Source organism: Leptinotarsa decemlineata, unplaced genomic scaffold (assembly GCF_025532065.1).
Source record: "Leptinotarsa decemlineata unplaced genomic scaffold, Ldec_3_MD MMD2_tig00000199_RagTag_RagTag, whole genome shotgun sequence".
NCBI lineage: Eukaryota > Metazoa > Arthropoda > Insecta > Coleoptera > Chrysomelidae > Leptinotarsa > Leptinotarsa decemlineata.
Window position 1 is genome coordinate 12,334,894 of NW_027412544.1, and position 15,417 is coordinate 12,350,310.

Below are 15,417 nucleotides of genomic sequence, written 5' to 3' on the forward strand. Positions count from 1 at the left end.
GCATTCAATAGTTCCAATCAAGTTATTGATCAATCGAATGATTTGAATGTGGTATATAACAATTTTGCTGATAGTTTGACTGCCCAAGCGATGGAATTTCAACATCGAGATTCAGGTATGTGATCTATTCTAAACATCATCAATTGAGTGTGTCGAAAAATAATCTCTGTTTTCAGGTTGGACAATTGAGAAAATTTTGTATTTGGAGGTGAATGTTAATAAGTTTAGCCCCCTTGGTGGATCTTCTTACATCAAACTTCCCAAATTCATCGAGTCCAAGAAAAGTGTGGTGAATGTTGTGAATCAGGACCATTACTGCTTTGCATGGGCTGTGACTTCAGCTTTATATCCTGCCAGTGCGAGAGTGTGTGAACTTTCATCATACCCGCACTTTTCAACCGTATTGAATGTAGCAGGTATGGAATTTCCAGTTAAGTTGAAAGATATCCCTAAATTTGAGGTTATGAATAATTGCTCTATCAATGTTTATGGGTTGGAGAACACTTTCAAAAATGGCAAAATCGAATATGAAGTTGTAGGCCCATTACATTATTCAAAATCTAGGCTTAACAGTCACGTGAATCTATTGAATATCACAGACGAATCTGGTAATAGTCATTATTGTTGGATAAAGGATTTATCGAGACTAGTATCATCCCAAATATCTGCACACCACCACAAAAAATATTTTTGTGATGGTTGTTTATTGTACTTTAGCGATGAGCGGGCTTTATTGCGACACCAGTTAAATGATTGTAATCACATATCAACAACAACACCGAACACTAATTTAAGAATTGACAAATTTGGTAAATGTGTACCTGAAAATATTTTGAAATTTGAAAATTTCGAAAAACAATTGAAAGTTCCATTCGTTGTGTATGCTGATTTTGAATCTATTTTGAAACCAGTGCACACAAATGAACCAAATCCTGCACACTCTTTCACAAATAAAACTTATCTTCATGAACCATATGCTTTCTCATATATCATAAAGTGTTCTTTCGATGATTCAATCTCCAAATTTGTATTATACAGAGGTGCTGATGCAGCTAAAGTATTTGTTTCAAACTTGGAGGCTGACGTAACCAATATTTATCACAAATATTTGAAAAATGTGGTTCCGATGAGTCCTTTGACTGCTGAGGAAGAGCATGACTTCAATATTGCCACCACATGTGGGATATGTGGAAATAAATTTGAAGAGGGTGATATTAAAGTACGTGATCATTGCCATCTAACGGGGAAAAAAAGAAATGGAGCTACTCATTCCATTTGTAATCTCAATTTCAAATTGCCCGAATTCATTCCAATCATTTTCCATAATCTCAGCGGGTATGACTGCCACTTATTCATAAAGGAGTTATGTACCGATAAAAATAAAGTTGATGTCATCGCTCAAACTAAAGAGAAATATGTTTCTTTCACGAAACATCTATTCATGGAAAATACATTGTATCGAAATGGTCAAATAAAAAAAAAATATTTGAAATTGAGATTTGTGGACAGCTTCAAATTTTTGGCTGCATCTCTACAAGAGTTGGGTGATAATTTGGATGAAAAACATTTTGTTGAAACTAAAAAATATTTTCCAGAAAATGATAAATTTCAGCTAATGAGGCAGAAAGGTGTTTTTCCTTATAACTTTATCGATTGTTTGGATAAATTGAATTATTCAAGTATACCATCGAAGTTGGACTTTTATGATAAACTGAATGAGAAGCATATTTCTGATGAGGATTATGATAGAGTGAAACAGGTATGGGGCATGTTCAATTGTCGGGATTTAGGTGAATATTCTGACATTTACTTGAAATCTGATGTTCTGTTGTTGTGTGATATTTTTGAAAATTTCAGAAATATGAGTTTGGGTACATACAAATTGGATCCTGCTCATTATTTCACATCTCCAGGTCTATCTTGGGATGCTATGTTGAAGTTTACAGGGGTCGAGTTAGAATTACTAACTGATATCGATATGGTGCATTTTTTCCAAAATGGTATACGCGGCGGTGTTAGCCAATGTTCGGAAAGGAAGCATATTGCAAATAATCAATTTCTTCCGAATTATAATCCCAACGAACCTTCATCCTTCATAATGTATTTGGATGCAACCAATCTATATGGCCATAGTATGTGTCAATCACTACCTGTTGACGGATTCACTTGGTTGACCGCCGATGAAATAAGTCAGCTAGATATCAATAGCATCCCAGATGATGGCTGTCAAGGATACATTCTTGAAGTAGATGTGCACTATCCTATAGAATTGCACGATTTACATTCAGATTTGCCATTTTTGGTGGAGAGCATTATACCACCTGGTTCAAAGTCTAAAATACCCAAACTCATACCGAATTTGAATGATAAAAAAAATATATTGTTCCCTATAGAAATTTGAAACAGGCGGTTCGTAATGGTTTGATGGTGATGAGAACTCATAGAATTCTCAGATTCAATCAATCACCATGGTTGAAGAAATATATTGATTTGAATACAACCCTAAGAAATAATGCCAAGAATAAGTTTGAGAAGAACTATTTCAAACTAAACGTGAATTCCATATATGGTAAAACAATGGAGAATGTTAATAATAGAAGAGACATTCGCATTGTTACACATTGGGAATCTATAAGAAGAGGTATGGGTGCCAACGCTCTTATAGCTCGTCCCAATTTCAAAACATTATCTATATTTTCGGAAGACTTTGTCGCCATTCATATGGGTAGAGTTAAGGTTTGCTACAATAAACCATTATATCTGGGATTTTGCATATTGGATATGTCGAAAACTGTTATCTACGACTTTTTCTATGACGTCATCAAAAAGCATTACGGATCTCAAGCTTCTCTTCTATATACCGATACGGATTCTTTGATATTGAAAATAATGACTGATAATTTCTATGATTTCATGAGTGAGAACATTGATAAATTTGACACTTCCAACTATGTGATGAATAATAAATTCAATGTGCCAGTAACGAAATCGATACTTGGAAAGATGAAGGATGAACTCCCGAGTGATCCCATCATTAGTTTCCACGGCACAGGTGCCAAAGCTTATCACGTTCAAAGTGTATCAGATGAAATAAAGAAGGCAAAAGGTATCAAAAAATCCGTTATAAGAAATCAAATATCAGTTGATGATTACATAAAGATTGTTGAAACAGGTGGTACAATATTGCGAAAGATGAATATATTTCGAAGTGATTTACATGAAGTATATACATTGATGTGCAATAAAGTTGCTCTATCACATAAGGATGATAAAAGGTTCATAATACCTAATACCACCAAGACATTACCTTGGGGACATAACGACATTGAGTTTTATCAAACATCCCCCAATCAGAATTTCAGAATTTTTTTGGAAGTGTTGAAAGATGAAAGCAATGTCGGCAATGGAAAATTAGATCTACTCATTAAATTATTGGAAGAGCAATTGACTAATTGAATATTAAAAATATATATACCTATTTTTTTAATGTTCAACAATAATTGGAAAATTCATACCAATTGAATATAGTTAATGAATGTTATCGTTCTCTCCCACTTCACCCCCACCACAACCCCCACACAGTGCACAACTGATGGTGGGGTTGTAGAGAGGGAAGTGGGTGGAGCTTATTCTTTTAAAATGCGAGAGGAGGCCAGAGTAAATCATTCGCTTGCAGTAGTCCTTCGAGTGAACTTACCTCCAGTGCCCAGTCGAGCCAACCTGCTTCCAGTGGAAATTTTTTCGATTCAATGTAAGTTCATAATTTCAATAACTATATATATATATTGTATTGACTTATATTTTATTTTTTTCAGAAGCATGTCTTTCTTACGAGCTGCCCTGATGGATGGAACCATTCGTACTGAAGCCCAAGAGAGGGAGATCATGCGCAGGAAGGGGTTAATGGCTGGAACCCCGCTATCTGAAGCCCAGCTAGATGAAGCCATGCGCAGGAGGGTGGTTGTCCATCAGGACGTGGTGATCCAGCCACCTAGGACCCAGATGGCAACGATGGCTCCGACGACGACGACTTCCAATGTCAAGTCCCTCTTTCGTGATTTCAACCCAGACCAGGAAGCGGAATCAATGATGGACCTATCCATCGAGGCGGTACCGTCGTCTCAGAGTTTGGAAGGGTTGTTGGAGACGTTGAATCCAAACTTGGAGGAACCACTGCCAGATCTTCTAGATCTATCGGATGTGGAAGATGTGATGTTGGCACAGCTACCTGGTGTGTTATCCCAGATCGACTCCGAGGATGAGTTTGAAAACCCGAAGAAGCGGATACCGGCCAACAACAAGGTGGTGAAGTCTGAAGAGCGGAGTTCCAAGAAGACGAAACCACCATCCGCGAAGTCGAAGTCGAAGCCATCAATCCGGAGGAAGGGCGATAAACTGAGCGTCTTCAGAAAAAGGTGTGAAAGAAACACGGCCATTAGAGCTTGGCCGGAAGCAACCCGTTCTTCGGAAATATCTAAAGCTGGACCATCCTCCCTTGTAGCACCCGTCCACCAGGTGCAAGTGGTTGTAGATGTCCATCGGGAAGCTAGCCCGTCTCCTTTACATCAGGATGGGAGATCAACCTCACCAGCCCTCCCTGAGGAAAACATTCCTTCGCCCACACGAGAGGTCGCTGCGGAAGTTCCTCTGTCACAGAGCACATGTGAGGACCAGAAAGTTGTTAATTCTTTCTCATACATGCGATCTGTGATGGATGAATTGAGCAAGAAGCGACAGCGTCGAGGTGAGTGCGATTCCCGCCGCCGAGCCATGAGTGCAAAAATTGAAGGCATTCAGGCTCAGAAGCGGGAATTAGATAAGCAGCTGTCTCGCATTGAAGCGGATCTTCGCAAAGAAGATCAACTTGAAGGCGAGCTAGTGGCTTACATTGAGAAGTACGAGCCTCGGGTGCGGCGATGGAAGGACATGATTGCCGGCTTACCGATGGATTTGTAAATATATGTATATATGTAGTGCATGTTAATTTTAAGATATATTTAAGTTGTTTATAAAATATTTTTTGCATGTTAATTTTAAGGTTGTAATTTTTTTCATGATGAAATTAAATAAAAAATAAACAAGGAATTGAAAGGAGTGCATATACTTTGGTTGTTGCACACAGAATACTGCGAGGTTGGGGCAGTATTTATTCCTTTAATCTAGTCATGTTCTAGCCATATTTAGCATGTAGAAATTAACCATAGAAATATTACAATCTATGTTAGTAATTATTTGCAATATGAGTTAGTGCAAAATAAGATCTAGGAGAAATAAACTTTGTATGGTAAAACTAATGAGTTTGATTAATAATAAAGAAGCTAAAAACCTTGCCCCATCCCTCAGCATCATTCAATTCGAATGTGACGTTTCCATATATAAATAATGAAAGAAATTATTCATTAGAGTAGTTCAACAAATAGACGTTACATCATTAGTCATTAGCTCACACAAGTTGCGACTTCTGATGGTTGTCGTTTATAAGGGTGTGGCAGCTAGCTAATGAAAAAAAAACAGGAAAGAATAGATGAATAATGGAAGTAACTATCATTTAGTGTGTTCGAATAAGTAGATGTGAATATGAATGATTGCATACAGTTGGTTAGGTTAGGTCAGTTTAGGTGAAATTTTTCTCCTGAGCGGATTGCAAAAAGAACCAATTGATGATGATCCATAGAGAAAATAGTGTATTTTATTTCATATATATGTGATGTTTTACTTAATATATACATGTGATGTACGATATCTGGGAATAAACTACATATTCTCAACTCCTAAGGTATTGTTAACTGTGCGGTTGACCCGCAGGGTCAAAAAATTTTTCGACCCGCGAATTAAATTAATTCGCGGCCGCGAATTAAAATTATCCGCGGATAAAGTCGCGGATCCGCGGCCGCGGCCGCGGATCCGCGGATAATCCGCCGATAAAACCGCGGGTCCGCGGCCAAGGCCGCGGACCCGCGGTTTTATCGGCGGGCTATCCGCGGATCCGTGGCCGTGACCGCAAATTCGCGAATCCGCAGAATAATTTCAACGGCGATCGCGAATTAATTCAATTGGCGGGTCGAAAAATTTTCTAAGCGGAGCGGAGCGAAGCGGAGCGAAGCTGAGCACATCTGTTTTTCATTTTCATCCCTCATATTATGATTCATTTAACAAATACTTCTACTCCCTCCATCACCCCCTCCATCACCCCCTCCACTCTCCCTCCTTCTACAAATCATATATAAAAGGTTGCATTCTCAATAACTCATAGACTTGTTCACTCATCATGAATCGAGTAACTCCAATTGTGCAGGAAGCTGATTCCTCAAGTGAGCCTCATGTCGATTCTCCCGAGAGTTCGTCCTATGGAGATATCCAAGTGCAAGATATCACTTCAACGTGTCCGGACGACTTCGATGGGTATTCAGATACCACCATTGATTTGAATGAGGAACGACGTTATTTCGAATATGAAGCTGATGAGTATGGCCAATTTGATGACCCAATGGATCCAGATGCCGACTTTGGGGTGATGAACGAGTTTTTTCTGATAGTTCGGGAAGAATCACCCAGCCCCGACATTATGGAGCCGTATTTGGATGATCAAGTCGGAGAACAAAATCAATTCGATGACCCCCTCGAGATACCCGACTCTCCGGATCCTGACATAATCATTATAGATGACGATTAAAATGGTTGGGTTAGGTTAGTTTTCTCGGAGTGCACATAATCTGGTTGGTGCACACGGAATACTGCGTGGTTTGGGGCAGTGTTCAACCTAACCAAATATTTTTTTTAAAGCTAATTACCCATATGTATCACTCATATCTGATAGAAAAAAAAATAGAGAAGTCCAATACATTCAACGAATCATTGGAAGATATATTCAAAATCAACTAGTAACAGTTTGGATATCTAACCATACACTTCAGTTCATCCACTATTTGTGTCAATAATTTTTTTTTGAGAAGGATTTGTTTTTTTTCCATCAAAAGGTTTAGTGTTAAACAAAAAAAAACAACAACAATAAAAAATATATAATATTTATTAAAACAAATCATTGTGAGGGTACATGGTTACAAATTATGCAAACATCCAATCGACGAAAGTTCGTCAGTGGCCTGTCACAAGCTTCGCAAAAAGTTTGCGTCATCCCCATCATCGAAATAGTGTAATGGATATCAATATGTTGATACTCACCCCCATTATTATTTCGATGGGAATAAAACCTAAAACAGCACCAACATAACATGTAGATGGTATCATCAATGGTTCGTATACGAACATGAGAGTCCGTTACACAATATAAATCTAAATTATTTTCCACCGTATCACTGACATTCAACCAACGACTTCCTATAATGATGTTCCCATTGTCAGTCGCCGGGTCATCGTCGATACCCTCATCTACCATGGCTACACCGTCTTCTTCTACATCGATACCCTCATCTACCATGGCTACACCGTCTTCTTCTACGTCGATGTCATCTACGATGTCGATTATGTAATCCCCTCCTTCGACGATATCATCCTCTTCTTCAATAACGTCGATGGGAAGTTCATCCTCTTCATCAATAATGTCGTTGGGGGGAAGTTCATCATCTTCATCAGAAAACCGATTATTTTCGTCTTCGAGAGACAATCTCATCAAAACTTCATTGATTTTTTTAGCGTTCATTTTTTTTTATTTTTCGATAAGTTTCGTCAAAGGTACTACTAGCACTAGTGAATAGTAATTGGAGTTTAGAGTTGCGAGTCGATTTTTATATGTTTTTTTCTTGTAGAGGTGGTAACCCCACCACTACACCACCCCTCCTCTTTTCACTCTATGTGTTTATAATAGGAAGAGAAGTTCATGAGAGTACATTTGAATTCATCAGTTGAATATTTCGACATCCAATAGTGAATACTAATATGCCTTTTCCAAAAGAGTGGGATTCAAAACCGAAAGTACGCGGTCATCCAATCAAAGTCAATCAAGTTATAATGTGTAGTAATTGTCAAGGTTATTGGCTTGAAGCATATATTAATCCATGTACCGGTCTGTGTCGTAGATGTGTATTGAAAAATCCAACCCAAGTTCCGAGTCCAATTAAAGTTTCGAAGGCGACAAATAATTCAACTCTAGAAGTATGCCCCCACCATCAGTGCTGCAAATGTTCCATAGGAATCGTGTGTGACAATATGGGAATTTATAGAAATATTTGTGTGAACTGTGCAGCAAATTGTGAGTTACTACTTCAACGTTGTCTACGTTGTGATAACTATAAAGTAGATTGTTGGAACAATTTATGTACCGTATGCAGAAGTGGATTGATATTATGTGAAAATGTTGGTGATTTCTATCCCGATGAGAACATTCACTTCCGGGATTGTTGGTGTTTGAACAGTGAAGATCAGGTGAAAAGACGAGAAATATATGGTAACGCTATTCGGACATATATTCCATTGGTTACAGTGCCACCCATCACAGCTAATGTCAATATTCAATACATGTGAAATTATATGTTGAATAAATAAATTGCTTTAATATTCAATAATAAAAATTCAATTTCATCATATTGTCTTTATTTTTCCATTTACTACAATAATATTTCAATTAAACTAATGAACTTTCATCGATCCAAGAGTTATGATCTCCAGAGAATCCCAACCACTTCACAAATAGGCGACGTCCTTTCCTTTTCAAAACTCGCTCAACCAAATATGTATTGGGATCTCTCGCTTTATTCAATTCCATTTTATAAAAGCAACCTTTTATCGGATCTCCATTCACATCTTCTAGCTCATAAGTTATAGGCTCTGTACTATTAATTTTCACAACTTTAAAAAGTTCAGTAGTGAAATTTGCTGTATAACCTTTGGCGAATGCATTTTTAAACTTACTGATTCGCACCATATCTCCAATTTTGAATTCTTTTTTTTCACGTTTTCCATGCTGCTTCTTTGATCTTGCATAAACTGTCATTTTTGTGGATGGTTTTACGTCTACGGGCTTCATACCAATGGTACGATGAACTTTGTTGTTATATTGACTGGTAATTTTAGGAAGAATATTCAACCAACTGTAATGGCCTTGAAGTGAAAATTGCCTATAAAGCCAACTTTTCAACGTCCTGATGACTCTTTCCGCAATTGCAGCCTTTTTTGTGCTGAATGTTGAGTAATGATTAATACGGTGCTCTCTCATTAGCGATGAAAATTTTGAATTATAAAACTCGGTACCGTGATCAGATTGTAAGTTCCTTGGGACATGCTTCGCATCTTTCAACACACTCGCCATAGCTGCAGTAACTGAATCAGCTGTTTTATTTCTCAGTGGTCTTGACCATACATACTTTGAATAACAGTTGATAACTATGAGGATGTACCTATAACCATTATTTTCTTTAGCATATGGTTGCATTTCCATCAGATCCATCTGCCACAAGTCATAAAATCCCTTTATTAGTGTCTTTCGACGGGGAAAATTTCGACGCGCCGGCTTATGTATTTCCTTCACAACCTGCCATTTTGCATCACTCATATTACTGCTATATGACTTCTTCGAAGTGATGAAGTCGAGAATTCAGTTCGCTACTGTTCACGTGCAGGTTTAACAACTGACTGTTCAACTTCAATAACTCGCTCAGTAAAAGTATCAACCAACTCGGTTACAACACCAATTCGCTTTTCCATATTAGTCAATCGATCAGCTAATGCTGAAGTGATGAGTGCATTTTTGTCAATGATGATTCGCAGTTCGGTATTTTTTGAATCAATGTTTTTTTTGACGTATCGTAGCGCTGGCGCAATGAATTCTTCGAAATAGTTCAGGGTTGATTCCTTGGTTTCTTTAATATGATTATCAACGTATCTTTTAGTTACAGAGTCTTCACCGTCTACAGGTTCGCCAATATTCTGCAATCGCTTATTCTGAATGTCATAATCACCATGTGGTGTAAGAATGAATCCAACACCCGATCTTCCAACAAGTGGTTTACCAACACCACCCCTTCTACGACCAAATTTATCAATTGTGGTATGCATAGTTAGATCATCTGTGAGTAACTGAGTCAGCTTCATACATTGTGTTCATTATATTACGCTCAATAGACTAATCCTTCTTCACGTAATTCCTCAATTATGGCCAATATTTCATTATCGTGCCCGGTATGTCCAGCCATTCGTGAACTCCAAAGCAATTGAAGGCGATCAACCAATTCTTCGAGTTTATTCCAATAAACATAATCTATATGCTTATTTCTGATATATTTTTTTTGAGTGGGTATTTTGATTATACCGGTACCTTCTCTACTGGGATTCTGCAGTGGGTTTCCATTAGATAATAGTGGTACGATTATTTCTCGATATTTCTTCCAATTATTTGATAGTAGACCCTGTTTTCTTTCATTGTATTTATATGCTGCCTTCGTTAATTTGAGTATATCACCATAAGTGGTCATATCGGAAGAGGGGATATTTCCCGATGGTACTTTCATGAATATCAATTTATATAGTTTTGGGGTACCCTGATAAGTGGCAATAGTTTTACCATTTTTCTTGAACACAATTTTCTCATCGATGAACTCCACATCAGCTACACCCATTTGTAAATTTCCCGTTTCAGTGTTCATGTGTACTCCAAAGACGGTATCGTATGAGGGATTTCCTGATATTAACTTTTGTATGTGCTTTTGTACCTCATCACCATTATCAAGCACATTAGATGATTCTAAATCTGAAGTTGTCGATGAAGAAGCTTGAAGATCCTTCGAAAAAGCCTCTTCAAATTTCGTTTTTAGCTCACTTTTGATTATATTTTTGGCGGTGAGTGGTGTAGCACTCTTTGTTGTCTGCATCACCTGATTTATTTGAGATGCTCCTCCAGTATTGGCAGATATTGCTTTCAAAGGTGTTATTATTGGCTCATAGATTCTTTCGAGTGCTGATTGATCACCTAAGCGACTATTCTTGATATAATTGAATTTCTTCCGAACGGCATCTGTTGCTTCAATTAACTTTCTTTTCAAACACATTTCATCATCATTTTTTCCCTCCATAATGTATTCACTTCAAGAATGTGTACAATGAAGCGTCGTCCACACTATCTAGCACTCGAATGATTCAATTGTTTCAAGAACGTCAAGGATATATGAAAGCATCAAATCCTTTTCGATAACGTCCATCTTGCACTTCTCGATCCTTATCAATTACTAAAAATCCATATTTATCCACCCAACATCTCGCACACATATCTTTAAATTGCTTGTATGTCACATCTGGTGACACGTGGTCAGAAAAAATATGATTGAGATTCATATCATCTTGTTTGAACAGCACAATAAAATTTGCATTATCTCGAATCAATTGTTTCGGGACTCGTGAATATGTTTGGGCTAGATAGAAGCAATCCACATTTTTATGACGACCCATACTGAAATATGATCGTATAACATCCTGTTTCTCACACATCACATCATCGAAAATGAATATTGAATCGGTTCTGGCATCTGAAGGCTCTACTATTTCAGCTGCATTATTGGTGAAAGTGTAAAATCCCAACCCTTCAATTGGAGCTAATACTTCACGTAAATACTCATATTTGGGTTGATAAAGGGACTTTGAATAAAGATAAACATTTGCAAATTGTAATCCTAGAGGGTGAGTCAGTAGAGAAATCATAACATTTGTCTTGCCGCAATTGGAAGGTCCGATAATCAGACCGCGAATGGATAGTGGAAGTAAGGATCCATGACGCTGTTTCACACCGCTTTCCGATCCACCACCCACTTTTTCATCGAAATTATCGATGGAAAATTGGAGCTTCTGCTTCAGTATGCGCATTGTATGACAGTTGGAGACTATATAAGCAGGTCTCCATATCGATTCCTTCATTTAAATGGGGGTTATGAGCCGATGTAGATCTCCTGAGTGGCATTCAAATAAAGCTGGTAGGGGATTGGTCAATTCCCTCATCAATAATCTACCTTTCGAATTACACTTACCTGGCTATCAGTATTGCGGCCCTGGCACCAAATTGCAGAAAAGATTGGCGAGAGGTGATCCGGGTGTCAATCAACTGGATTCTGAATGTCGAAAACACGATATTGCATATTCACAAAATCCTAACAATCTTTCAGCTAGACACAGAGCAGATCAGGAGCTTGCAGAAAGTGCTTGGAATCGATTCAAGGCAAAAGACGCATCTATTGGAGAGAAAGGAGCCGCTTGGCTGATTACGAATATAATGAAGGGGAAACGGCGATTTGGTATGGGTTGCGAGTCACCATCCAAACAGTCACGGATACAGAAAAAAAAAGGTCCTACCAAGAAAAAAAAATCAAAAAAACTATTGAAAGACTCTAAGGTGATAGCTTTTGGTTCTGGAATCGTTAAGAAAGTGCGTGATGTTCTACACAAAGCGGGCGGAAGTGAATTTGTTGTCAAAAATTCTAAAAGAGCAGCTGAAATTGCACTGAAAGCAGCACGCAAATATACGCGGGCTGCGGGTGGGAAAAAGAAAATTCGCACACCGCGAATCATACCAATTCCTAAAATTGGTGGAATACTACCACTCATTCCAATTTTTGCTGGTTTATCGGCGCTAGGTAGTTTAGCCGGTGCTACAGCTGGCATAACAAAAGCAGTACAAGCAGCGAAAGCGAGTAGGGAGCAATTGAGTGAGGCAAATCGACATAATAAAAACATGGAGGCAATCGCTCTAGGTAAACGAGGAAGCGGTATCTACTTGAAGCCTTACCGTAAAGGATTAGGGGTCTATTTGAAACCTCAAATTTCAAAAAACTCATAGATTTGCTACCTCAAAGAGCTCTCTCCAACATCGACCTCAACTATCATGCTGAGAAAATGATGATTCCGTATTTTCGGGGGGTATATATGCGTGACGATTTGCCAAAATCGGGACCACTCCGATATGAATCTGCCATAGTAAATTTGGATAGTCGACATGGTCAAGGGACACATTGGGTAGCATACAGAAAATGTGACACTTCAGTGAAATATTTTGATAGTTTCGGTGATTTACCCCCTCCAAAAGAATTGATTCACTATTTTTATAGGGGTTCAAATCCTATCAATATTATCACATATAACTATGAGCGTAAACAACAATTCAACACAGTATGGTGTGGTCATTTGTGTTTGGAATTTCTACAGAGCAAGACATGGAGATAACACCAGCACAGGATAGGGAAAGTATCAAGAGGATGAGTCATTCATTGATCGCATATTCCAGAGTACGCACTTTACGAAAAATGAGTAAAGAACAACTCGCTGATATGCCGAAAGAGGTGTTGATTGGGTGTGCATCGCATGAAATTGCATCTGTATGGGATAAGTTACCACAAAATCTACAAAATGATATTGATGTCTTGAAGTATCAGTACTGCGAAGACCATCAGAATAATTCCAGCGGTAGCAGCAATAATTCTGATGTGAATGATGGACCACCTACAAGAAAAATTTTCTGTTGTTATTGTAAAGTGAATGATGTGAATGTAGTCACACATAATGGGATGGATCATCTGGACAGACCACCTAAAAAACGACGATTACTCCACAATTTCTGCTGTCAGCAATAAAAAGACATGAGTCAATGAAAATTCATCAGTCATGTCACGCACGTTTTCATTGTCGGGGCACTCTAGCGAGTTGAGCGCCAACTTCTACCCACCCATCGAATTGGATAGTGGCGCTAATTATGGTCTGGGCTTACACGGTTTCTATTCCTACAACTCCATATTCAATGTGGATGTGAAAAATAATGTTATCGCCTATTCTAAAGAAGCTAACTCACCTCCTATCATTATAAAAATTCCACCTGGAGCATATGAAATTGATGAAATCAATAAGGTGATTCAAAAATTCATCAAATCCAAAGAAATGCAATTGGAGAATGGAGCTGAGGAGAATATCGATGGAGTATTTCTCCTACACGCAAACAACAACACTCTGAAATGTGAAATGAGGTCGAAATATTACATCCATCTCAAACATGAAAACACTATTGCCGAACTTTTAGGGTTCGAAGCCGATGTGTTTGGCATCGATGAAACTCATGAATCAACATTGCCCGTAAATATCAATAAGGTGAGAATTATTCGTGTGGATTGTAATGTCACAGCTGGAGCATATTCAAATGGTGATGAAATCCATAGCATCTTTGAATTTGATATTGATGTAGAGCCCGGTTACAAACTCACCAAGGAACCGCAAAATATTATTTATATGCCAATACAGCCTGGCGGTCGTAAGTACCTCGACAATATCACTTTACGCATATTGGATGATAATGGTAATCTAATCAATTTCAATGGTGAAAAAATAATAGTTAAATTGGAATTGATTAGGCTATAACGATCATCATTTCTCATATGTTGATTCACAACATCGACGACCGTCATAAGTGTATCACAAAAATGAGTGGAGCAAGCATCGACAAGTTTGGTCGCAGAAGTAAGGCAGTTTCAAATAATGTTTTGCGAGGAAAACCTGGAGTTGGTTTTAAATTGACTTCCGATGGAAACTTTGATATGGAAAATAAACGATTGAAAAATATAGCCGAGCCTAAAGAGAGTACGGATTGTGTTTTTACGGATTGTGTTTTTACATCTCGAAGATCAGAGGAGAATTAGATTCTGATATTGATGAAATCAATTTGAGATTAGATGGAGTAGAAAAATATTCCGCATCAGTCAGGGAAGATCTCATTACGCTTGGGCTGAAATTAGTGGAAATTGTAAAAAAATGTGAATATATGGAAAAGGATATCAAATCGATGCAATCTGATATAATAAAACAACCCTCGATAAGCATTCAAACAATTGAGCAAAAAAGATGGTGAGCGATGATAATCTGTGAAAAAATCAGTATAAAGCAGGAGTTGACTAAATTTTAACTCATTATTTATCATTTCCTAACGCTGAGCAGATGTCAATAATTGATAAAGCTATAGATTTCACCATAATTGTTTCTAAAAAATGGGGTTGTGCTTCAATATCCAGCGATTGCAGCAGCGGCAGCAGTTGAATCAGCGTAATGCATTTGGTGGAGACTATAATCATGTACATTTAAAGAAGAAAAAATCTAAAAGTCGATTCATTCCACGTATGCCCGCCGAACGATCAAGATATAGGCTGAGCGCTAGTAGTTTAAACTTCCTCAAATCTATTGGCTTGAAGGTGCGATATAAAAAATAGTAATAACATGGCGACCATTACCACAAGCGATAAACTGGAGGTGTTCGAAGAGCCCCTGTTCGACCATTCCCTCATTAGCCTTCATGAGCATACATATAAGCCGTATGGTTCACCATATTACAAAAATTCAGATGAAATAAGAATTCCAATCAATTTTCAAGATCTTATACTCGATATTGCAGATAGTTACATATATATCGAGGGGAAGTTCACACCATCTGATGCCACGAAGCAG

General features: G+C 37.9%; 1 protein-coding gene across 1 annotated transcript; it reads left to right on the plus strand.

Annotated features, from left to right (window-relative positions):
* Positions 1-5,163, plus strand: LOC141481437 (uncharacterized). Its single transcript, XM_074172951.1, has 2 exons — positions 1-3,751; positions 3,816-5,163. Exon 2 carries the CDS (start codon positions 3,820-3,822, stop codon positions 4,954-4,956), a length of 1,137 nt encoding a protein of 378 aa, XP_074029052.1. The 5' UTR covers positions 1-3,751; positions 3,816-3,819; the 3' UTR covers positions 4,957-5,163.
* The last annotated feature ends 10,254 nt before the right edge of the window (positions 5,164-15,417 follow it).

Coding starts and splice junctions, on each gene's coding strand:
- LOC141481437 (XM_074172951.1), top strand. CDS start 3,820: ATGTCTTTCTTACGAGCTGCCCTGATGGATGGAACCATTCGTACTGAA.